The sequence below is a fragment of the Sceloporus occidentalis genome, unplaced genomic scaffold (genome assembly GCF_023333645.1).
Source record: "Sceloporus occidentalis isolate IW3139 unplaced genomic scaffold, rSceOcc1.0.p SCAF_10, whole genome shotgun sequence".
In the NCBI taxonomy this organism is placed as follows: domain Eukaryota; kingdom Metazoa; phylum Chordata; class Lepidosauria; order Squamata; family Phrynosomatidae; genus Sceloporus; species Sceloporus occidentalis.
Genome location: NW_028316990.1, coordinates 260,611 through 285,680, shown reverse-complemented (window position 1 = coordinate 285,680; position 25,070 = coordinate 260,611). Strand labels below are relative to the sequence as shown.

Below are 25,070 nucleotides of genomic sequence, written 5' to 3'. Positions count from 1 at the left end.
AGGTTTGATCAATCTTGCTTATATTTCTTTCTTGGTTCATTACTTCCTATGCAGAAAGGAGCAGACAAGCCCACAGTTAGGATGTTCCTTCTCCTTTCCAGGGGGAAAAGTGCAACTCCCCAGATACTGCATAATGACAAACTCTGGTTAAGGCATAACTGGGTGTTTCTCATCTCCCATTTCCTGATCACAAAAAGAAGGAAATGGAGCAGCACTGCATAAGTGCAAGTTCATACTGTAGCAGTAGTCAATGGTTTCTCACTACATGTGAACAGTCCCAGTGAAGCCAGACGAACCTTCCTAATTCTGTCAGGCACAACATATACCACACAACTTTACAGTACATAGCAATGAAGTAGAAGTGAACAGGGGTTTTAGTAGTGTAATTTGAAAGAGCTGTCCAAACAAAATGCAAAATGCACATCTGAATTAAGTCTTGGCCTTCTATTTCAAGGCCTACACAAGTTGAAAGTTCAGTCCATAGAAGAGACAAGTGTATTCACAGATAATAAGTATGAGCCAAGGAAACTAAAGAAGTTCAAATTAAAATCAAACTTCAACTTAGTGACTTTGCTGCAACCACACACAAGGAACTTCAAGCAAGAATGGATATGGTAACAAATGTCTCACTGCATGAGGCACATTTATCATAAATATAGCTTTTGTTGGAACATTTTCATTAACAGCTTACCATGAAACATTGATTTTAGACTGTTCCTTTATTTCTAACCATCACAGCAATAGATTTCAAAGCCTTTCAGAAGCAGTGCCAGGGAAAAAAGGCTTGTGGGGTTTAATTCTAATTGGTTCAACAAGGAAAAGCTGATTAGGTTGGCTACAAAACTCTGCTCTAAGCAGCTGCCATCAAAGGCTGGTGAAATCCCACATTCTTCCTCTATCTTCTACTGATTAGAAATTATTCTGATCCAGATAATGGATGACACATTAACAGAAGCAGGACTGACTACTACACTGGTTCTCTAAATAAAATGGGGGGAGGGAATGGAAGGATGAAAACCAATCTGTTACATCTTTTGCTACAGGAATCCTCTTCAGAAAAGGACCCAGGGACTGAAGAAAGTTGGGACTGTTGGGAACCTCAGGAGCCTAGGGCAGGAGGATTTTTGATCCTCTGGGAAATGGCTAAGGGTTCATCCCTCCTAATGAAGCAAACTCCATAGCCGACCTGAAGATCCCTAAAATATTGGTTCTTAAAGAAGTAGGTCAGAGTTTTCATGCCTGGAAGAGTGCAGAGGACACTTCATGAGCAAAGGATTCTTCATGTGCAGAGATCTCCCCATATGGAAGCCTCTAATATGCTGAAGCTTATATTAGGTAAGGATCTGGCAGCCTAGGTCCTCCTTAGGTAAGGATCAAGGAGCTCCTGTTTCAGCTAGAGGTTTGAGAAGCTGGTGGAATAACATCTGTGGATGGCTCTTATTCTTCATTCCTTGTATAGCCCGTTTCTTGTTGCCTCTTGATCTTTCAGTGCTTTATCTTGGACTCTGTTGATGTTGCCTCTTGAAATGTGCTTTTTTGCTTTTTTTGAACTACACAATTATTACAAGTAAGCAGGACTGAGGCCAGAATTATCAGGTTCCATCTAACAAACGTGAGTCTTCTCTCCACATCTTTCTTCCAGAGGCCAAACCTCATCCAGCAAACTAGATCATCTTCACCCTTTACATGTCAAGTCACTGTAAGCCAGGGAAACCCAGACCAACACAAGACCATCTAAGATTCTAAGCTAATGGTCAAAACACCCACTGTCAAGCACTTTAGATAAATAACCCAAACAGTGGTGTTTGACTAAATGGCCAGTACTGGATTTTGTACGAAGGCAAGAAACAGAAGAAACACACTTAGCACCAAATTGAAGAGATGGATTTCTTTATACACTGGGTAGGGGGAAAGAGATAACTAACTACAGGCCAATATATGCTTTAGGAAGCTGTAGGACAATAGGAAGAAAACAACGAAGGCATAGGTACTTAGATATATATACTAAAGTATCAAGCAGGATCTCCGATCACAGGAAAAAGCATCTACAGTTCAAGTCGTCTCACGCCAAGCCACAGCAATGACAGTATTAGAATAAAAGTATGTTGCTTATCAAAGACAAAGGCATAAGAGGGTCTTTTTATGCCCTTTACAATAGACAAGCATGTGGGACCTAACTGATCAGGAGGCTACAAGCTTCAAAGCTTCCAGTGTCTGCACAGGTCACTTTTAACAACAAAGATAACCTGGAAATAAAAAAGCTGTCACACCTGGGAGAAAGTCTGTAGCCTGCTCAATCATATACCCTTTTTATGATTGCAGAAATAGGTTTCATTGTTTGTTTATTTTGATGTAGAATCCCCCACCCCCAAAACTGAAGTTAAAAGTGATCCATCCCATTCTATCCCATTCTCAGCATTCCATTACCATATTCTGCTTCATGTCCCAACGTTTTGCTGATGTTTTTTGTGGGTTTTTTGGGGGCTATGAGGCCATGTTCTGGAAGAGTTTTGCTGTTGCTGTTTGCCTTCAGTTTGTTTCTAACGGATGGAAACCCTAAGGTGAACTTATCATGGGGTTTTCTTGGTAAATCTTTTCAAAGGGAGTTTGTCATTGCCATCTTCTGAAGCTGAGAAAGTGTGACTTGCCCAAGGTCACCCAGTGGGTTTCATGGCTGAGCTGGGATTTGAACCCTGGTCTCCACAGTCATAGTCCAATGCTCAAACCACTGCATCACATTGGCTGCAGTGCTACATTACTTTTAAGACCCCCCAACCAGTATCCTGAGCTTGTTCTACACATGTCAAAAATGAGGTGGCAGAATAGGCTAGGCCACTTGAAGCAGCATAGAAAGGATACCATTTCTGAATGCTTCTCTATGGCAGAAAAACCCTACGTTAAAAAAAAAGAATATCAAGAGAAAAAAGCTTCCAGGCTAGACTTTTCTATAATATATTAATTTGGTTTTGCAGCAAGTCTTTCTCTTAAGAGAAGACTGAAATATGTGGGTGCTCATCTGTAATCTGAAGTAGCACAGTTCGTTTTACAAGAACAGAATAATAACAGGTTCAATAGAGGAAAGCTGATTAGGTTGGCTACAAATGCTTGATTCTACTATGTATAAAAAGTCAAGTCTTAAGTGTCACCTTGATTTTTAACTCCAAATGCAGGGAAGAAGGTGAATAGAAACAGAATGGTATATACCAGCTCACTTCATAGCCTCAAGACATCGGTGTTCTTTTTTCAGTGGTGCCAAACCACCCGTTTTCAAATGCAACAGCAAAGCTGATGGGGTGTAATGCCAACATTTAGGAGCATGTGACTTTTACTTTATAACAGTTTGGCTTACAGTTCATTTCTGGACATACTATATGAGTTGGTTAAAGCCTTAAACAGGATATGTCCAGGACACTTACAGTGCCATCTCTTCCCACATGAAGCTATTGTTCAAGATCAGCTCAAGAGATCCACCTTTGCATCCTTGCAACGTTGTTATGAATCAATGCTTTGTCCCAAGGTTGTTTTCATTTATTGTGATTGCCTTTGATTTGACTGGTATAGAGTATATTTTTTTCATTTGTATGATGTGATGATGTAAGCTACCCTTTACAAAATAAGGGTTTTGTATATTTTTGTAAATGTATATTTACAATATAAATATTTCTAGCAATAAGGAAAAAAATCGAAGTTGTGTTTCTGGCACAGCATCCAAATTTTCAGAAGAACCCACAACAAAACAAACAAAAGCCATCACAAGCAATTCTAAAACAGACAGGAGTAGCAATAGCATGGAAATATAATGCAGGCATATATTCAAATACTGTTTTGTCTTGGGGTATAATGATAGTATTTGACTTTTTGGACTAATTGATGAATTTTATAATATATAATTAAAATATGTCTTAATCTGTTTATATAAGGAAGAATTAGGCTATTTTTTAATGTAATTTAAGAACAGTTGGAAGGAATTAGTTTTTTAACACTAAATATTGCTAGCATTGAAAAGTTAAACTTGGAAGACAATCTATAAAGATGGAATTGACAAGGAAAGATATGAATGTAAAATTAGCAGATGTTTAATAATTGGTTTGCAATGTGTTTAAAATGTTTTTTAAAAACTTGTTCAAGAATATCCAACTGGCTCCGTTCTTCCAGATTAAGACATTGGCAACAATAGGATAATGAAAAAGGTCGACAAAAATGAAGAACAGCAGCATTCGCTACTGCCTTTTGTCCACATATAGGGCATATAATCTACTAAAAATGAACTTTAAAGCTTGTTATATCTCTTGAAGTTGACAAGATACACTGTTAACATGAGCTAGCATGTCTAAGATTACTAAATAGCTAATGCCAAGCACAAGTTCTGTGATTAGGTATTATGGTTGCTGCTGAATTTTATATGTTTGATTGATGCCTTCATGATTGCTGAAGAAAAAAATATATATGAGATAAGGCACTCTGTTGCTAAATTATGGTTCACTGTCTCTATGGGCCCAAAGGATTAATTTAAGAAATATCAGTGCAAAAGACTTCTGTATAATGGTGGGACACTGTGGTCTTGTTATATGAATCCAATCTCCATCAAACATGAAAGCAATACTCTGAAACCACAATGGATTCACACTCATGTTTGCTTACATCGGAAGTTGACCAAGAATGTTCTCCTCAATAACCCCAAACCCACCAGTTAAAGACATGGTCAAAAGTGTCTTACATTTTTATCACTATGCAACCTCAACAATATTTAGAGGACTTTGGAAGCTTGTTATATTGTCCAAATTTGCAAACATTGAAATTATAATAATGAGCGTTGTTTCCATTGTGTTGCCCCCCCCCCCCCCCCCACATCCTGGCTCTTTATCTGATCCAGGAGTTCACTGCATCTCCAGTTGACTGATAAATTCTTCACTCACAGAGAACATGCTAGTATTCCCAGAACTAAGTGAACAAAATCAACAAAAAGTGGAGTAGACATAAAGGGATACCAAAGTCTTCAGCCAGAAAACAATGAAACTAGATTACAAACAATGAAAACAAACCTAACCTAACAAGACATGGATCCAATCTCTGAGAACCTGAGAAACAACTTGGCATATACATCTTCCTGTCTTCACAAAACTGTCAAAAACACTGGCAATGGTACTCAGTAGCATTTTAACAAGAAATCAATCCTATGTAGATGTTTAGGACTAAAAGCTACATTAAAAAGGCGGTCAGGCAGATGAACAAGCAACGTAACTTTAACCAGGGAAGACAACATGACAGCAGCATATTAGTTACTGAACAAAGGAGAACAAGGGGAAGATTTTGGTGCCTTTTTAAAGCTCGTAGTACAAAGATGCTTCATTTTTGAAACACCACTATTATCAGCGACACAGATGGGATACATAAAAAATGTTTTTGCGGAAGCATTCAGCAGATGCTTGGAAACAGCTTGATCAAAATGGTTACAGGACAAATGAATATTTTAGGAGCTCAAAAACATGGGAGGGATATCATATGATTCTAGAGAGATATTATATTCCTGTTTTCCAAAAAACAATCCGTGGAAGACTGCAATCCTTGCAGATCTTCCTAACTGAAAATTCAGCACTAAGTGGTGCTCTGTCTGCAAGAAATGCTATTTTGCATTTTTAAGGAGGTGTCCAAAATAAAAGGCTATTGGAAATCAAGCATAAGAAGAGGGTGCATGTCTGATGGAATCCAAATTATGGTTTGACTATAAAGTCTGAACTAGTTCATCATCCCCTCTGGTTTTCTAAATGTTTTACTTTATTTCTACTGGGTAAACACACAGCCTCTCTGAAACAAAAAGAGTTGGCTTATGACATTGACACACACTGAATACAGCCACTGAGATGAGAGATAAAGGGTGCCATAAAAACAAAATAAAATTATAGGTCAAGATCTCTTGAAATAGTTCCAACACAATTTTAATGTGTACTAAAGGAGTGAAACGAAACATCCAAAATTAATACAAGTATCTCATTTTTATTGCAAGGAGAGGTTACGAATATATGAAATTGCAGACACAAGTGTCCACCTGACTCCCTTAATGTTACTGCATACTGAAATAAATGCACTGAACCAATGCAACAAATTCTGTATATATAACAACTGTCATTGTGACTTCTCTTTTAGTCTGCGGTATTTGTAAGCTATTTTCCCTGGGAAATGATTAGACTTGTCATTGAAAAGGCCACAGTTCTACAGACTTCACTGCTAATGGAGCACAAACAGAAGTAACATATAATTTCAGAATTTTATTTCAAGAGGGTATGGGTAATAAAAAGAAACAGTTACATATAAATGGGTATTCTAACACAGATGTAGACAGATCATTGAAGTCTTAAATTACCTTGGAGTCTGTAATGATTCAGCTACATGAACCATAAGATCGACCTGTTTGAACATTCCTGGACCTAAGCAGTATGGTCTGATATTCACAGTTATATTTATAACTATGCAGGTCAGCAACTTGATACTGAAACTGATCACTGCTTGGGAAGTGAAATGGACTGAGTGGACTCACCAGAAAGTGGTAGGAGAAAGAAGTTACCTTTTCAGTTTCTGAAGTGATTATTAACAAGGTAAAATGTACTCTGCACAAACCAACATGCACTCTTATTCTGTATGAGGAAAACATAAATTCTAAACCCAACTCGACTAAGTATGGAAATAAGCATAACTATACAAGTGCACACTGCTCGTATACATTGAAAATCATGTACAATTCAGTTGATATAATCAGCTTGACTACATTTTCTATATGCACATTTGAACAGGCTCCTTTATTCAGCTCATATTAAACATATTTTTTTCAAAGCACTAGTGCATGCTAAGCTAACCAAGGATTAGCTCCAAGTTGACCAAAAAAAATACCAAAGTAACTTTGAAAAATGTTCTGTTTTGATTAGTGCAAGGAAATATCCTTAGAAACAGTTAAGTCAGGTTTCATGTTTTGGAAAATTCAGATGTAAAATGGGAAAGAATACTCCTGTGGGTGAATAATACAAAGACATGACAGGGACTAGAAATATAGGCAATCAATCATCCAAACCTGGAATGCAGTTCAGGGCTGCCATTGTTGTACTTGCTTCCTCTTTCCCACACACCAAAGTCTGGTACCCGATATGCTCTTTCAACACAAAATACAAGGTTTTGTATGAAGGATACCTAAGAAAAACAAGAAAATAGAAATGAGATGAAAAAGTAAAAAAATATTTGAAATTTTCTTTCAGAAAAACTAGCATTTTTCTCATATTTTTAGAAACCTTTGTTGATGTTAAACTAGCTAAATTGGTTTACTGGTGCTGTTGGGTACAGATCAAGATATATACGGTAGAACATAACAGAAAAAAGAACTGTTTTAAATACTTTATACAATTTTCCAAATGCATAGATGCTGTTTAATTGTACCTTACTACAGTGCTACTCAAAGTAATAGTCCCCAGGTCATTGGCTGTAGGTCCCTGGCAAACCTCCAAGGAAGAAGGAAATGATGGTACCCAAAGGGCATAAAACAGTGTTGGTTTCTGGCACACAGGGGAAAATATTCCCTGCCAGTTCACACATCAGCTAGTCTGAGAAGCACTACCTTACTACACTCACACATACTTCTCCTTTGCCCTGAAATCCTCTCCTCCCCTTGTAGTTGCCTAAAAGCTTTTTCAAATGATTGGGAGACAGTTTACAATATACAATTTTGAGATTCTGCCTGAACTGGTTGGCACCAGGGATTAACCCATGTGTTGTGGATTGTGTCATCAGCCTCAAAAGAATGACCACTCATTCTACTTACTTAAGATTCCTCAAACTTTTTGGGAGCAATGATTTCCTCTCCCAATAGACTTGCTGTTCAGAGGAGTTCCCTCACCCTTCATTCAGGGAGACTATAAAGGGATGGGAATCTTTTTATACAGAATCTTGAAATATCAGGCTACAGACATGATTTGCAGGTACTCAGACAGATACCGGGTATTATACAGTGTCTGTTGCTTAAAATTTAAGGCTTAAAAATAAATGAGGGGGGACCTTTTTTGTCTGTAAGGAGTTAACAAACATCGCTATTGTGCATGGGGAAACAAACCCCATTAACTTTACCCAACCATTTAAACTTGCTCAGCAGTTTCATCTACTACTGCAGGCAGCTCATTTACCTCCAAGGGAAAAAAGAGTAATAATGAACTGCTTCACTGCACTCAATAGATGTAGCATCCTGCACAAGTGAATTGTCTATATGTAAAATAATCAAAGTAATAAGAAAAAGGAGGGAAGCTCCCACACAAGTCTTCAAGCTTCAAAACAGTCTTGTGTTTATGGAAGCAGATCTAGTTCAAGCAAAGCCATCAGTTCCAAGTCAGTCTTTAAAAAAATCAAAGGAAAATAGTGTTCAGATGGACGTAATCTTTTTTCCCCCTTCAGAATGATTTTCACCACATGAAAAGGCAAGATGATGTAGTGTTACTCCTGGTTACAGCAGAGACCTGGGCCTCCAGGTTCAAAGCTGAATCTAAGAGTACAGTAGGCCCTCCTTATAGGTGGGCTTGCCTTCCGCGGCTTTGAGCTTTGAGCTCACGTGGAAGGCAAGCCCAAGCAAAATAATGGGGCCCGTACCCGTGCTGCGCGCCCTGCCGCCAGCACATGCCCCATTATTTCCTATGGGGCTTGAGCATACGTTCTTTTCCCCATACACCCCCATGGATCCCTCGCATATGGGGAGGGCAGACTGTACTCGCAAACTGTGAACCTGTGTCTTCAGTGGGAGTATGACCCCATCTAACACAGGCTGGATCACTATTCCCCGATCTGCCTTCCCACTGACCAGGAGCACCTCTTTCTAGTCTGGATTAAGTTACTTGTTTGCCCTCATCCAGTCCATCACTGAAGACAGACCTTGTTTAGGACCAGGACAGCCTCCTTGGATTGAAGTGGGAAGGAGTAGTAGAGTTGAGTGTCATCTGCATATTGATAACACCACACCCCAAAACTCTGGAGAATCTCTCCCTGCGGTTTCATGTATATGTTAAAGAGCATAGAGGACAACACAGAACCCTGAGGGACCCCACAGGTCAATGGCCAAGGGGTCGAAGAGGAGTTCCCCAGTACCACCTTTTGGGTTTGGCCCTCCAGGAAGGAACGGAGCCACTGTAGAACAGTACCTCCAAGTTCTTCTCCTTCTCCCCTTTTCCTGTACACCTGTGTGTGTTTACACACAACTGTGATGAGGTAAAAGGAAAGTTGTCAATTATAATACAGCAGGGCTCTTTGTGGGAATGGTCATTGCCAGAATACTTCAGTTTTCAAGGACACCCTCTTACCATCTCCAAGTGGCTATTGTGGAGAATCAGATACACGTCAAGGAGAGAGTCATTATACTGATATAATAATCCATTAAAATATCAGAGAACTGCAAACAAACTAGAATATCTTTATTTTTTTACAATATAATGAAATTTCAAAGAAAGGAAGGTGAGAAGTGGCATTCAGCAAAAGTGAGGAAAAGTAAAAGGAAAGAAAAATGAAAACGATCACAGAAAATGTAAAGGGATATGTGTATTTCAGTACAATGTTGTGTTCAGTATGTTTACAATACTATCTCAGATGCTGTTTCCATGGATTCCATTGATTTGTATCTCACCGGTGCCACATTTTTTCCTATTTCTTCACATAGCTCTTAGGGGGTAGTCTCCATGGAGTTAACTGCATACTAACAACAACGTTATTACGCAAGTTATTCTGAAAGAGGGGCTTGCCTATGGTCATGGAGTTCTACAGGTGAACATGAATTTGAACCATGCCTTTGATATCTACAACCACTACTCAAAAGATTGTTGAATAAGTCCAGTTGTATCTCTGCTGCTAAAATATTCTGAAACTGCAGTCTTGAAACATCTTTGCTTTGAATTCATTTAATTTATGTAGCCAGTAAGAAGAGTTCAACATGTTTTATTGGTGTACCTCATCTGTGTTATAGATAATCTGCAGACCAGATGATATCATCTCAACCAGGTAGAGGAGGAACAATGACACAGCATTTATCTGAAGTAAGGAGAAAGAAAAACGCAGTCAATAAAAGATATCCCTCAGAACAAAACAATAATAACTCAAAATGCATCTTCCTGTACATGTCATGTTGCATTTATATTCTCTCATCCCCACTCCATCCCTAGTCAAGGTGTCAATAAACAGAAGTGGCTAAAGTGAAACTGTCAAGAGCACGTGAAACTAACAGTAACAGATGGAGAATGAATGCATGCCCTGGTACAGTAAGGGGTCCATAAGCTGAAACACGACTAGCAGCTGTGGGCTTGCTGTTCTAATTAACTTTGGACAGAGTGAACAGCACCTCCATGATATCTAGCACAGTTCAGGGATGAGGAGACCTCCCTCAAATAGTGCTGCTTACAGTGGCTTCCACAGCATCTGTTTAAGGAAAGATTTATTTACAGCTCCAGGCAACAAAATTAAGAAACAGTTGTTCCCTCTCCTCTTGGGACTTCTGTTCTGATCTATTTTTAAAGCTACATATCTCTCTACTGCTCATGCTGCAGCATCTTTAGAATATGGTAGGTAACCTGCAGACTTAATGCAACTTACCAGTTTGGACTTCAACAGAGAGTACTCTATTTTAATGTTGCATATTTTACAACATCCTACCATGTTGGATGAAGCAGATTTAAAGAAGAGAAAGTGAGAGAAGATGAAAGCAATCTACAAAATGTTTAGCAATGTGAGTAGGGTTGCCATATCCCGCCGGGGGGCGGGACAATCCCGGTTTGGGCGGTGCTGTCCCGGTCCCGGCCCGGTTTGGGGCCCAAACCGGGACGGCCCCGCCCACCGCGGCCACCTCAGGCCCCGCGGCGGCTCCAAGGCCTTGCTGAGGCCTGGGAAGGCTCTCCGCGGTTGGAGCTCCAGCCGCGGAGACGCTCCCTCCCAGGCCCCAGCGAGGCCTTGGAGGCAGCTCCGCGGTCGGAGCTCCGACCGCGGGGTCCTCAAGGCCTCCACGAGGCCAGGGAGGAGGAGGAGGCCGCTTCCCACTGCGGCGATCGCCGCGATGAGGAGCAGCCTCCACCTCTTTCCCGGCCTGGGAGCCGGCCTAGGCTCCCTCCCAGGCCGAGAGGAGGAGGAGGAAGCCTGGCACCGTGGCGATCGCCGCGATGCCAGGCTTCCCCCCGCCCTTCTCGGCCTGGGAGACAGCCTAGGCTCCCTCTCAGGCCGAGAGGAGGAGGAGGAAGCCTGGCACCGTGGCGATCGCCGCGATGCCAGGCTTCCCCCCGCCCTTCTCGGCCTGGGAGACAGCCTAGGCTCCCTCTCAGGCCGAGAGGAGGAGGAGGAAGCCTGGCACCGTGGCGATCGCCACGATGCCAGGCTTCCCCCCGCCCTTCTCGGCCTGGGAGACAGCCTAGGCTCCCTCTCAGGCCGAGAGGAGGAGGAGGAAGCCTGGCACCGCAGAGATCTCCGCGATGCCAGGCTTCCCCCCGCCCTTCTCGGCCTGGGAGACAGCCTAGGCTCCCTCTCAGGCCGAGAGGAGGAGGAGGAAGCCTGGCACCGCGGAGATCTCCGCGATGCCAGGCTTCCCCCCGCCCTTCTCGGCCTGGGAGACAGCCTAGGCTCCCTCTCAGGCCGAGAGGAGGAGGAGGAAGCCTGGCACCGTGGCGATCGCCGCGATGCCAGGCTTCCCCCCGCCCTTCTCGGCCTGGGAGACAGCCTAGGCTCCCTCTCAGGCCGAGAGGAGGAGGAGGAAGCCTGGCACCGTGGCGATCGCCGCGATGCCAGGCTTCCCCCCGCCCTTCTCGGCCTGGGAGACAGCCTAGGCTCCCTCTCAGGCCGAGAGGAGGAGGAGGAAGCCTGGCACCGTGGCGATCGCCGCGATGCCAGGCTTCCCCCCGCCCTTCTCGGCCTGGGAGACAGCCTAGGCTCCCTCTCAGGCCGAGAGGAGGAGGAGGAAGCCTGGCACCGTGGCGATCGCCGCGATGCCAGGCTTCCCCCCGCCCTTCTCGGCCTGGGAGACAGCCTAGGCTCCCTCTCAGGCCGAGAGGAGGAGGAGGAAGCCTGGCACCGTGGCGATCGCCGCGATGCCAGGCTTCCCCCCGCCCTTCTCGGCCTGGGAGACAGCCTAGGCTCCCTCTCAGGCCGAGAGGAGGAGGAGGAAGCCTGGCACCGCGGAGATCTCCGCGATGCCAGGCTTCCCCCCGCCCTTCTCGGCCTGGGAGACAGCCTAGGCTCCCTCTCAGGCCGAGAGGAGGAGGAGGAAGCCTGGCACCGCGGAGATCTCCGCGATGCCAGGCTTCCCCCCGCCCTTCTCGGCCTGGGAGACAGCCTAGGCTCCCTCTCAGGCCGAGAGGAGGAGGAGGAAGCCTGGCACCGCGGCGATCGCCGCGATGCCAGGCTTCCCCCCGCCCTTCTCGGCCTGGGAGACAGCCTAGGCTCCCTCTCAGGCCGAGAGGAGGAGGAGGAAGCCTGGCACCGTGGCGATCGCCGCGATGCCAGGCTTCCCCCCGCCCTTCTCGGCCTGGGAGACAGCCTAGGCTCCCTCTCAGGCCGAGAGGAGGAGGAGGAAGCCTGGCACTGTGGCGATCGCCGCGATGCCAGGCTTCCCCCCGCCCTTCTCGGCCTGGGAGACAGCCTAGGCTCCCTCTCAGGCCGAGAGGAGGAGGAGGAAGCCTGGCACCGTGGCGATCGCCGCGATGCCAGGCTTCCCCCCGCCCTTCTCGGCCTGGGAGACAGCCTAGGCTCCCTCTCAGGCCGAGAGGAGGAGGAGGAAGCCTGGCACCGTGGCGATCGCCGCGATGCCAGGCTTCCCCCCGCCCTTCTCGGCCTGGGAGACAGCCTAGGCTCCCTCTCAGGCCGAGAGGAGGAGGAGGAAGCCTGGCACCGTGGCGATCGCCGCGATGCCAGGCTTCCCCCCGCCCTTCTCGGCCTGGGAGACAGCCTAGGCTCCCTCTCAGGCCGAGAGGAGGAGGAGGAAGCCTGGCACCGCGGCGATCGCCGCGATGCCAGGCTTCCCCCCGCCCTTCTCGGCCTGGGAGACAGCCTAGGCTCCCTCTCAGGCCGAGAGGAGGAGGAGGAAGCCTGGCACCGTGGCGATCGCCGCGATGCCAGGCTTCCCCCCGCCCTTCTCGGCCTGGGAGACAGCCTAGGCTCCCTCTCAGGCCGAGAGGAGGAGGAGGAAGCCTGGCACCGTGGCGATCGCCGCGATGCCAGGCTTCCCCCCGCCCTTCTCGGCCTGGGAGACAGCCTAGGCTCCCTCTCAGGCCGAGAGGAGGAGGAGGAAGCCTGGCACCGTGGCGATCGCCGCGATGCCAGGCTTCCCCCCGCCCTTCTCGGCCTGGGAGACAGCCTAGGCTCCCTCTCAGGCCGAGAGGAGGAGGAGGAAGCCTGGCACCGTGGCGATCGCCGCGATGCCAGGCTTCCCCCCGCCCTTCTCGGCCTGGGAGACAGCCTAGGCTCCCTCTCAGGCCGAGAGGAGGAGGAGGAAGCCTGGCACCGTGGCGATCGCCGCGATGCCAGGCTTCCCCCCGCCCTTCTCGGCCTGGGAGACAGCCTAGGCTCCCTCTCAGGCCGAGAGGAGGAGGAGGAAGCCTGGCACCGTGGCGATCGCCGCGATGCCAGGCTTCCCCCCGCCCTTCTCGGCCTGGGAGACAGCCTAGGCTCCCTCTCAGGCCGAGAGGAGGAGGAGGAGGACAAGGTTTAAAAATCTAGGACTTTTTTTTTTAATTTCCTAGCCAGGAAATAAAAAAAAAAATGTCCTACATTTTCAAACCTTGTCCTACATTTGTCCCGGTTTCGAGGTCCTCCATTATGGCAACCCTAAATGTGAGGGCAACCACAGAGAAAATTTTAATCCATTTTTGTTCATTTTTGGCTTCAATCCTGTCCACTGACATTTTACAGCCACTGCAGAGCTTGGAATTATCTCCAAGAGCAGAGCTTGGAATCATGAACCTGTTGGTTGGACCTCATAGATCACAAATTATATTTGATCTGGCATAATATAAAATATGACAAATGCAGTAAGAAAAGGGAAATTTGAAATCAAAACTGAAAAACTGAAATGAAAAAACTTAATAGATACGCCAACTGCGACCCTACCTGGACCAGGGGGACCTTGAAGCTGTGGTACATGTGCTGGTAACCTCTCATCTTCATTTCTGCAATGCGCTCTACATGGGGCTACCCTTGTGCCATGTTCGGAAGCTTCAACTGGTCCAAAATACGGCAGCCAGATTGGTCGCTGGCAAATCCAGGTTTGACCACATTACACCCACCTGTTCTAAAAGTTCTTCACTGCCTGCCAGTTAGCTTCCGGGCACAATACAAAGTGTTGGTTATTACCTTTAAAGCCCTATAAGGCTTGGGCCCAGGATACTTGTGGGAGCTTCTCTCCCTACATAATCCACCCCACACTCTCAGAACTTCTGGGACGAATCTATTACAATCGCAAAAGACCAAATTGACAACAACCTCCCAGAGGTCTTTCTTTGCTGCTGCCCCAAAACTATAGAAAGGCCTTCCGGAGGAGATCCATCTTATTACCACCTTAGATGCCTTTAAGAAGGCAGTTAAGACAGATTTCTTCCGGCAGGCCTTCCCACCTTGATCCCTATGGTGAATCTCCCATCCGCTTAGATGGCCACTCCATTTGATTATAATTGATTAGAATTTTAATTGGGGATTTTATTAACTTAAGATGGGTGAGGGTTAGGGAATTATTAGCTATTACTGTTTTATTGTATAATCTTTGTTCTATTGTATTTTATGTTTGTTGTAATCCTGCCTCAATCGCCAAGGAGAGGAGGAAAAATATAAATATATTATTATTATTATTATTATTAGTTCCATTCTTATTAATTAAATATTAAACTGTTTTCTAGTATGTTACCTGATCAATGTGTAAAACTATAGCCCTATGCATCATCAGTTTTTAAATCCTAACTAGTAATTTTTGTTTTGCTTGCCTTGCCACAATTGTTTTGGCCACTGTAGTGGTATTGTTTGCAAATAGCTATATAGCAGCAAGTTAGGCTACAAGAAAGACTTGCTCTTATTGGTATGTTAAAGCAAGAAAATCAATTTGTCATGCTCCATAGTTTGGCACACCTTTAAAGAGCTCAACTGAATAGCAGAGGAAAGCAGCATTCGCCCAAGCCACCCATTTTCTGAATAATGTTTAAGAAACTTGTTTCATTTTCATACCTGAAGATGACCATATTCCCCATGAGAAAAGACCTCATCACCTGTGTGCGCACTGAAAACAGAATGCAGGCATTTGGATGGTTTAGGGTCTTGCTTAAACTGTTGGACCTGCAGAGGGAAATGAAAAACTAGATTATATTCAATTCTAAATAAAAATAGAGACTAAATACAGACCTTAAACCTAAGACATGTTACTGAAAGTTCATATTTGGGTTAATAAAAACTGTACACTCTGAAACAAGAGGCATTACAATCTGAATATAACTGACTGACCAGATGAGATCCATTTTCTTTTCAGTCCACTCTCTTATGAATGGGAGCCAATGTAACAATTTTCTAATATAAACATTCTTCCAGACATGTTTTCAGAATCTAAAATAGGTGTTTAAACCAAAGGACTGGAAAGGCTAGCTTTTAGAAAATGTCCGCAAGGCAATACAAAATGGAGTCTCATGGCTTTTATCAAAATTTCAATTTTTATGTATTTATTAATTTAACGGATTTAAATTGAACTTAATCCAAATTATCAAAGCAGCAAACAATAACAACAATGTAACTGACAAAGTTTCAAGGATGTAAAAATTGATTTTATTCTCATCAAAAAGGTTCTACTTGTTTGGCTAGGAAATATTTACGTGGCCTTCTGATGCTGTTAGGAAAAGACAACATAAATACATTGAAAACTTAATATAAATTAGAAATAACAGCTGTATATAATTATTGTTCATGAATAAAACTGAAATCTATAAAAAGTAAGACAGTAAGACAAGAAAACTTGGCTATAAGGCATTATTCTCTCTCTCTCTCTCTCGGTATATATGCCATTCTTCTGCATATCCTTACAAAATAGACATTCACCTGCAGGGATTTCAAGAGCGTACATCTCCAAATTTCATATATGGCAACTGACAACTTTCTGAGGAGATAAAACATTTTCGGCTTTGCTTCAGTAGTGGTCTGGAGTCTTTAAATGGGTTGCACATTAGTCTAGGGAACTCGGGCTAAATCCAGACTGCAGAAATAATGCAGTTTGACACCACTTTAACTGCCATGACTCAATTCTATGATATTCTGGAATTTATAGTCTGGTAACATTAGCCTTTCTGTCAGAGAGCTCTGGTATCACAACAGACTACAGTTCCCAGAATTCCACAGCATTGAGCCATGTACCAAATTGGATTATTTATGCAGTAAGAATGCAGCCTTAGTTACGCATCCTATTTATAAAAGTTCTTTATCAGATTTCTAGGCATTGGCATTTGGGGAGAGAATGGTGATTTGGTTGCAGTTTCTGGGATGACCTCAGCATTTGAGGATGATAACATTACCTTTTTAAAAAGGGAAAGTGGTGAGTGGATCGAGTGGATCCCCAGGTTTGCAATTTTAAGGGGAGTCATTTGGGGTTATTCATTGAGGGCAAATCCCTCCTCAGCTTTGTCTCCTATCCTAAATTTATGGTCCCATTTCATGAACATATGGAATATAATCCAGGGGCAATGACAGCAACGTATCTTATAACAGACATACTTTCTCACACTATTGTCTTAAACCAGTTATCAAGTTGTCTTTGCTCAAGGATGAACTGGTTGCTTTATGATTTGTTTTACTTCAATGTATAATTAATAAATGTATTTTTAAAGTTCTCCTTGTGCAGATATTCAATACAAAAACTTGCAAATACAAACAAATCTTCAGGGTACTGGAGGGAGATTAGCTGTTCTCCTACAGGAAAGATTCCTCCTAGCTGCTTCAGATTTGGTATCAAAATTCATCTTTGCATCTCAGAAGCATCTCAATATCTTAAGGTCTTATCCGGTTAGTAAACAACATGGGCCTTAAATAAAGTTTCTGTGTCTATCATTTGCATCTATCTCTAATGTACATGAGATCATAGCCAGAGAATCTGAACATTATGACTATGCAAAGAGAATACTAAGTATGATGATCTTACAGTTATTTGAGCTGCTGGAGTGGAGAGATACAAAGGAAACAGGATAATTGTGCTTTAAGTTTTGAAGATGTTGAAGGTCAACTGGGTGAACAGAAAAGCTTGATAAATGTTAGTGACTAATGTGGTATGTTACTGGGAATTAATAAAAATATAACAGGACTACTATAAAACAAGAAAAAATGGATGACAAGAAATACAGTTGCCCCTCCGTTTTCACAGGGGGATCTGTTCCGGACCCCCCTTTCTCCAGCACCACATCTCAAATGAATTTATTTTCCTCTTATCTTTCTTAATTGTTCATCTCTCACATCCATACATGGTAATAGGGAATACAATGGCTTGTACAATTCTAACTTTTGTGCTGAGTTGTATATGTTTGCATTTTAGGATCTTTTCTAGTTCTTTCATAGCTGGCCTTCTCATTCTTAATCTTCTTCTGATTTCCTAGCTGCAGTCCCCATTTCTATCCATGTTTGATCCCAGGTATGAGAATTCTTTCACTATTTCTATTTCTTAATTGTCTAATTCAAATTTGTGTAGGTTCTCTGTAGTCATTATTTTTGTTTTCTTTATGTTCAACAATAAGACTGCCTTTGCACTTTCTTCCTTGATCTTCCTTAGTAGTTGTTTGAGGCCTATGAGGTTTTCCGCTAGTATTATGGTGTCGTCTGCATATCTTAGATTGTTGATATGCCTTTTCCCTATTTTCACTCCTCCTTCTTCTCTGTCCAAGATTGCTTTTCTTACAATATGTTCTGCATATAAGTAGAACAGGTAGGGTGATAAGATGCAGCCTTGTCTGACACCTTTGCTAATTGGGAACCATTCTGTTTCTCCGTGTTCTGTTCTGACTGTACCCTCTTGTCCTAAGTACAGATTCCTCATCAGGACTACCATATACGTTGGCACTTCCATGTCTTTAAGGGTGTTCCATAGCCTTTCATGATCTATGCAGCTTATTTTCTTTTGAAATTCTCTGGTGCACTCCATTAGCCATCATACATTTGCTGTGTGGTCCCTTGTGCCTCTTCCTTTCTTAACCCTGCTTGGATCTCTGGGATTTCTCTATATATGTATGGTTGGAATCTATGTTGCAGACTTTTGAGCATAATTTTGCTTGCATGTGATATTAGTGCTATGGTCCTATAATTGCTGAAGTCTTTTGTGTCTCCTTTTATGTGGAAGGGGATGTATATCGATTGTTTCCAGTCTGTTGGCCATCATTTTGTTTTCCATATCTGTTGATATATATTAGTTAGCACTATGGTTGACTCTGTCAATGTGTATTGCAGTAATTCAACTGAAATATCATCTATTCCTAGTGATTTATTTTCACCATTTCTCTTATTGCAGCTTCCACCTTATTTTTTTAGAATGTGGGGTTCATCTTCATGTAGTTCTTCATTCCATGTTGTCATCTCTTTTATGTAGTTCTTATGTGCATTGCATCCACAATCTTTTTATTCCTTCTTGGTCTTGAATTGTGTTATTTTTATTGTCATAGAGTGTCCCAGTTCTTGGTCTGAACTTTCCTTTGATTTCCAGAACCTTGTGGAATAGGTCTCTTGTTCTTCCCTTGTTGTTGTTGTCTTCTATTTCTTTGCACCAGTCATTGCAGTAGTTTTCTTTATCTTTATGAATTAGCTGTAGTACTGTTGCATTCATGGTTCTTTATTTCTATCTCCTTTTTGTTTTGCTTCTCTTCTTTCCTTTATTGCTTATAATGTTTTATCTGTCATCCGTGGTTTCTTCTCTTTCTTTTAGCCTACTGAAAATGTCTATCTGCATTCCTCTTTTATTATGTCCTTGGTTTCAGACCAAAGCTCTTCCAATTCTCCATATATTATGCTTAGAAGAGCAAATCTGTTCCTTACATTGTATTGTTCCAACACAAGCAGGTTTTTCATCCTTCACCAAAGCATGGAACAGACGTCATATTTAGAAATGGGGTGAAAAAGGTCTATTTTTTGCAGCCAAATACTGTGAGAACTTAACATTATGAAGCAGATAGTGTTATTTAGCATAGTGTGGTGCTTTAAACATTGGATTATGACTTCCTTGCTCAGCCATGGAAACCCACTGTGTGACCTTGGGCAAGTCGCATTCTTTAAGTTGCAAACCCCTTCTGAACAAATCTTGCCAAGGAAACCTGTGATAAGTTCACCGTAAGGGAGAAATGACTTGAAGGCACACAATAAGAGCAACAGTTCTAAAGCAAGTAGTTCTATTCTTTTTCATAACTAGTTTTGTTGCCATTGAAAAGAATAGAATAATAGGAGTGTGGTAGCTTAGCAGTTAAGACTAAGACAGATTGGCAGTTCAAGACTCCTGTCACTCGTCCCAGCTTCTGCCAACCTAGCAGTTTGAAAGCATGTAAAAATGCAAGTAGATAAATAGGCACCACTTTGGTGGAACAGTAAAAATGTTCCATGCGTTCTGGTGTTTAGTCATGCAGGCCACAGGTCATCTTTGATAATGCTGGCTCCTTCGGCTTGGTAACACAGATGAGCACAACCCCGTAGTCGGACACAGCTAGACAATCATGTCAAAGTGAAACCCTTTTTACCTTTGTTGCAATATGAACATATTTCCATCCCCTTTTCCTAATGTTCTGTAAAATCTGATTTTTATTTATTTTATTTTTGCTTTGCTTTTAAGTGTTTTCTATACTAATCTATGCTAATCATCCCTTAATATTAAGGGATGCCTATTTGAGTCATTCTTAATATTAGGTCTTCAAGATACAGACATGGGTCACATAAGTAAAATGAAAATACAAACTATGGTGTAACTATCAGTTATATTAGATTATTTCTTCAAAATCCATCAGATATGGCCAGAGGAGCTGGATTCTTATACTCTGATGCTATAAATGACTGCCACTGTTATTACAACTAGTTTCTTCTTTGTACTCTGGAATGAAATTGCTTCTGCTGTAGCATAATATTTTAAAAGATCTTTCTTGATAATGATGTGAAATGTCAAGCCTGGGTAGACAAATTATAGGCTTGTTAAATAGCTTTGCCATCAACTAATGAATACATTCACTTTCCTATTTGTTATCATTTTAAGGCATTTTCCCCCAGTGCAGTATACTTGTGTGAGCTGCATGCATGTATCTTTCAAAGATTCAACATACAGAACCACAAGGTGAATGAGAAAGAGAGAAACTATTCCAAATTAAACAAAATACACTTTTTATATTATTTCCAAGACTTAAACCTAATTCCTTAGCCCAAGTAAACCCAATAACTCAATGGGATTTTCAGAAACTTCTACTTAATATTTATTAGTTAATTCAGTGACTCCACTCTAATTGAAACTAGTAAGTAGATTTAAATTCCTAACAGCAAAGAAATTCATTATGAACATTTATCCATACAGGTGTCCTGCCAGATTGTGAGTTCCTGCATGGCAGGGGATTGGACTGGATGGCCCTTGTGGTCTCTTCCAACTCTAGGATTCTATGATATTATTAGGCCCAGAGGAGACAGATCAGCCACATACTGAAGGAGTCAATACACAAACACTTAATATGGTTGGAGACAAAAGGACACAATTTTATTGTATTGGCATCCCAGTAGGAGATGGAGTCTAGAGTTGGATCACATACTTGTCAACTGTTGAGCACTAACCCCTGATCTCTTTACCAAGAGCAACCATGGAAGAAGCCACTGCATGGTTTCTCTGCCACCTGGGAATAAGGCAGGTCTGGCAAACTACAAGCTTGGTCTGAACCTGGTCACTTGAACTTCGGGTTCCCATAAAAGGATGCCTAGCAAGGAATGAAGGATACACAGGTTATCCCCCCTCCCCGAAAACAGGATCTGGCTTCATACTAAACTAATAAAATTAGTGACAATTAGTGAACACATAAAATAAACTGAAATCCAAATGTCAGTGCACCAATAGAGCATCAGCTTTTAAGCTAAAACAGAGTGAGGTTTGCATGTCTATCAAGGTCCTACCCCTCTACTGTGTGCAATCCAGGCCCAATTACTTACAGAGTCCTGCAAATGGCATGTGCGCACCAAGAAACAGGCCAGCATAACATAGAGGGTGATGGCAGGTCCCTGCCACAGCATGCTGTTCTATGGCACCATAAACAGAATCTGAAAAGAAGTTTGGGTCCAGACCTTCTGTAGACTCCCTACCTTCAATAAATCCAAGGACATATCAATTTATCTTGCTGAAATAAAACCTATTTGAAGGAAGATAGAGGGAGGTTAAAACATCTGAATGAACTTCAGGGGAGTTCTTCCAAGTGCTTAAACCTCAAAAGAAAGGTTAGAAGCAACTACATGACCAGCTGATTTACCTGAGAGGGACCACACTTCAGTGGTGAAACACATGCTTTGATTGCAAAAATTCCATAATTATATCCATATCTCCAGATCAAGCTAGGGAAAGAACTCCTTTCTGAGGCTCTGAAGACCTTTTGTCAGCCAATGTTGACAATAATGAGCTAGATGGACCAATAATGTGCCTCAGTAGATGGAAACTCTTGATATTCCTAGCAAATGCAACAGCTGACAAAAAAAGCTGGGATATATTCACACAGCAGAAATAAAGCAGTTTGACACCAGTTTAAGTGTCATGGTGCCATCTTGTGAAATCTTGGGACTTGTAGTTTGGTCAGTTATTCAGCCTGGTTTGTCAGAGAGCTTTGGTGCTTCGCCAAACTATAAAGGCCAGGATTCTGTAAGGTAGGGTACAGTCATGGCAGATAAATTGTTGTTAAGCTGCCTTATTTTTGCAGTGTGGACACATCCCTGGATTTTCTCCCAAAAATCAGGTGATGAAAGTATTCGTACTCTCATTTCAATACTGGACTGGTGAAAGAGAGTAATTGACCAGCACCCAAGGAATCTCTGCTCTATTTTGCATGGGACCAGGTTGTTTGAAGGATGGGATCACCTTTTATGAGCCCACTAGAGCTCTTAAGATTGATTGGAGAGGTCCTTCTCTGGAGAGGTCCTTCTCAGGCTCATTTGGTGGTAACAAGGGAGAAGGCCCTCTTGTCATTTGCTCCCAGAATTGTTGTTTGCTCCCTATGGAGGCCAGGGTGTCCCTGTCTTTGCTCACCTTCGATCAATAAGTCATGCATTTCTATGCCATCAGGTTTTTAGAAACAGACTGGATGTGCAGCACTCTTTTGTGACAGACAGTGTGGCATAGTGGTTTGAGGATTGGACTGTGACTCTTGAGACCAGGGTTGGATTCCCCGTTTGGCCATGAAACCCACTGGGTGACCTTGGGAAGTCACATATTATTGGCCTCAGGGGAAGACAATGGCAAACGTTCTCTAAACAGAGCTCATCAAGAAAACTCTATGATTAGTTCGCCTTAAGGTCACCATAAGCAGAAAATGACTTGAAGGCACACAACGTAGTCTTTTAATGTGTTTTAATGCTTAAAGTTTTAACTGTACACATTGCTCAATAACTCTTATATTTATATTTTCATTCATGACTTTATATAATTTTTAATTTGCATTGTTTCTGAACATGTTGATAGCCATCTGAGGTCCCATTATTGGAACTTGGCCTTTGGGATATGGCCCTTGTGGTCTGCTCCAACTATGTGATTTTGTAATTCTATTGGGAGAAATTTGGGATAGAAATGAATTAATTAAATAAAACATTTCAAAAAGCAGACTATGATATGGCATGTACTACTGCTAAATAGAAAAGTATATTTCGTTTTTTTTTAAAAAGTAGGCAAGCTCAAACTTTGGATTGTTGTAAAAATGTTTTCAAACAGTGTTTTCCCCTGCAGCTAGAATATTTATCCATGCAGAAAATAATATGTCTTGCATCGGCCCATGATAAGGCAATACTAGGAACATAAGAGTTAAGGTTAGTATATATGATAATACTTTTTTTTCTTTCACAGACTTCCAAGAATGACCTTCCAATAATGAACCCTAGCTTTATTACAATGAAAATAGACTCTCTCACACAATGGAAACAAAGCCATTCCATTTTGAAAAGTGCAAGACGGAATCCTCTTGAGGACACAAACTCATAAATAATATCTCCTGAATTAGATATATCAAAGATGGTTGCAGAGCACTGTGCCAAATCAGTCCGCAGAGAAAGAGGACAAATACCTTACTTAAAGGAGACCTTGTCAGATTAAATTTTTCATATCAGACAGAAGGGGGAAAAGACATATCAGCCTTTAAATAATATAGTCCGAATGCATCCTTAATGCTTCATATATTTTTTAAAAAAGTTTTAATGAGAATAAATCTGCTCATATGTCTTTACAAAAAGAAACACAGAAAGAGAGAGAGAGAAACTGGAGTGGTGGCAAGTGTGCTCAGATCATTTATATCTTCTAGGAGGCATTTAAAGGATGTACTGTAATATTAAATCTGAGCTAGGTCGCTAGTTCACGTGACAGCTATTTGGAAGCGGCTGGTCTGAGGTGAGAGTTTAAAGTTGACCTCCATAGTCAAAGACAATGACTGACATATCACCAAAGTGAATCTTGTGAATACATCAATCTTAGGCTTCACGATAGCTGTCACTGGTTATAAAACATGGTAGAAAAATGTTTCCTAGTTTTATGAATGGCTGGCCCATGGAAGCTACATTATGTCCTTTTCTGGATGCTTTTATGATCAGTTTAAGCAATAAGTTGGAGGTAAATTTACATTTTTAAAAAACCTGCTGTTATGAAATGTCTACTCATGTGAGCTATGTAACATGGATTGAGTGAACACATACAAGAATGATCTGTTCACATCAAGGTCAGACAGGAAAATGCCATTTTAAAGTTACAGAAAGGAAAGGACAACCTCACAAAAGGTGCTTCCACACACACATTCATCAAATGAACAGCACCCCCCACCTCTTTAACTGCCTGCAATTTCATTGACACTAGCACTGAGAAACCTCCCCCCAACTCTACGTATCATAGCTCTGTGTATTTTCCATAGTGCTTCTTGAGACTACCAACTTGCTATGCATTTTCAGCATTACTGATACTACCAATGACCTGCCTGTCATTGATTACTTTGAAAAGTCGTATAGACTGTCTTAAATTGCAAGAGTAATTACAAGATGGAATTGTTGAAATACACTCAAGAATTTACAGTGCCAAGCGCTTCTTTGCCTGCAGCTTTTCAATGTTGGGCCCAGAACCTGGGAACAGACCTTTCCTAGGGGACCACATTGTGGAATTACACCCATTGCCTTTTTAATATGATTCCCATTTGGAACATTTTTAATGCTTACAATTAACTTAATCCTTTAGAATTAAGTGTGTGCTTGTGTCCACACAGCAGTGCTTTACCTTATCAGCCTGGCGCATGTAGCAGTAGAGAATTCCTCGCATACATTTTATAGCAGAATGCTCCAGCTCATGGGTCCTTCCCTTGTCATCATCAATACGTCTGGGTGAGAGAGATAACCCATGAAACAAATTGAAAATGCTTTCAGAAGGAGGTTAAAGGTACCAACATGCCTTTTCTGTTAATTAAGTATTAGGAATGTTTTATAGAGTAGCACAAACGAGGAAACACTGAGGACTGATCAACTTTGCCACAATAAAACCAACATTTGTGTGTGTGCTTTTTAAGCAGCCAAACATTATGCCTAAGATGCAGAAGATGCAATCAAATAAAGCTTGATAACAAACTTGGATATGCCTTTTATTCCCTGCTATGCTTTTATTTTAGAGAACGTACATAAACATAATTTTGGATCATGAAACAAAAAGCAAAAATGATATTTTTATTTGAAAAATGCCTATAACATATTTAAGTTTGCAAATACTAAAATAAATTGAAAAAACAGTGTTAAGTGAGAAAAATTATTTACATCATTTTGTATTATTTTTTATGCTAGCACTATGAGATAGGCTTTATTTCATTTCCCTATAATGAATGGCATTCAGTTTCAACACTTAC

At 41.9% G+C, this 25,070-nt stretch overlaps 1 protein-coding gene across 9 annotated transcripts in view; it reads right to left on the bottom strand.

The window, feature by feature from the left end:
• Positions 1-25,070, bottom strand: part of PHKB (phosphorylase kinase regulatory subunit beta) — a 124,510-nt gene that overhangs the window by 69,941 nt on the left and 29,499 nt on the right. For 8 of the 9 annotated variants that reach the window (XM_089540719.1, XM_089540718.1, XM_089540723.1 and 5 more), the window contains 4 exons: positions 24,455-24,554; positions 15,202-15,309; positions 9,964-10,044; positions 7,064-7,179 (listed from right to left, as the gene is read on the bottom strand). In XM_089540719.1, the coding sequence (XP_089396845.1) occupies positions 7,064-7,179; positions 9,964-10,044; positions 15,202-15,309; positions 24,455-24,554 (405 nt within the window). Of the gene's footprint in view, positions 1-7,063; positions 7,180-9,963; positions 10,045-15,201; positions 15,310-22,884; positions 22,991-24,454; positions 24,555-25,070 lie in introns of those variants that run through there. The other variant, XM_089540727.1, reaches the window with a different exon arrangement.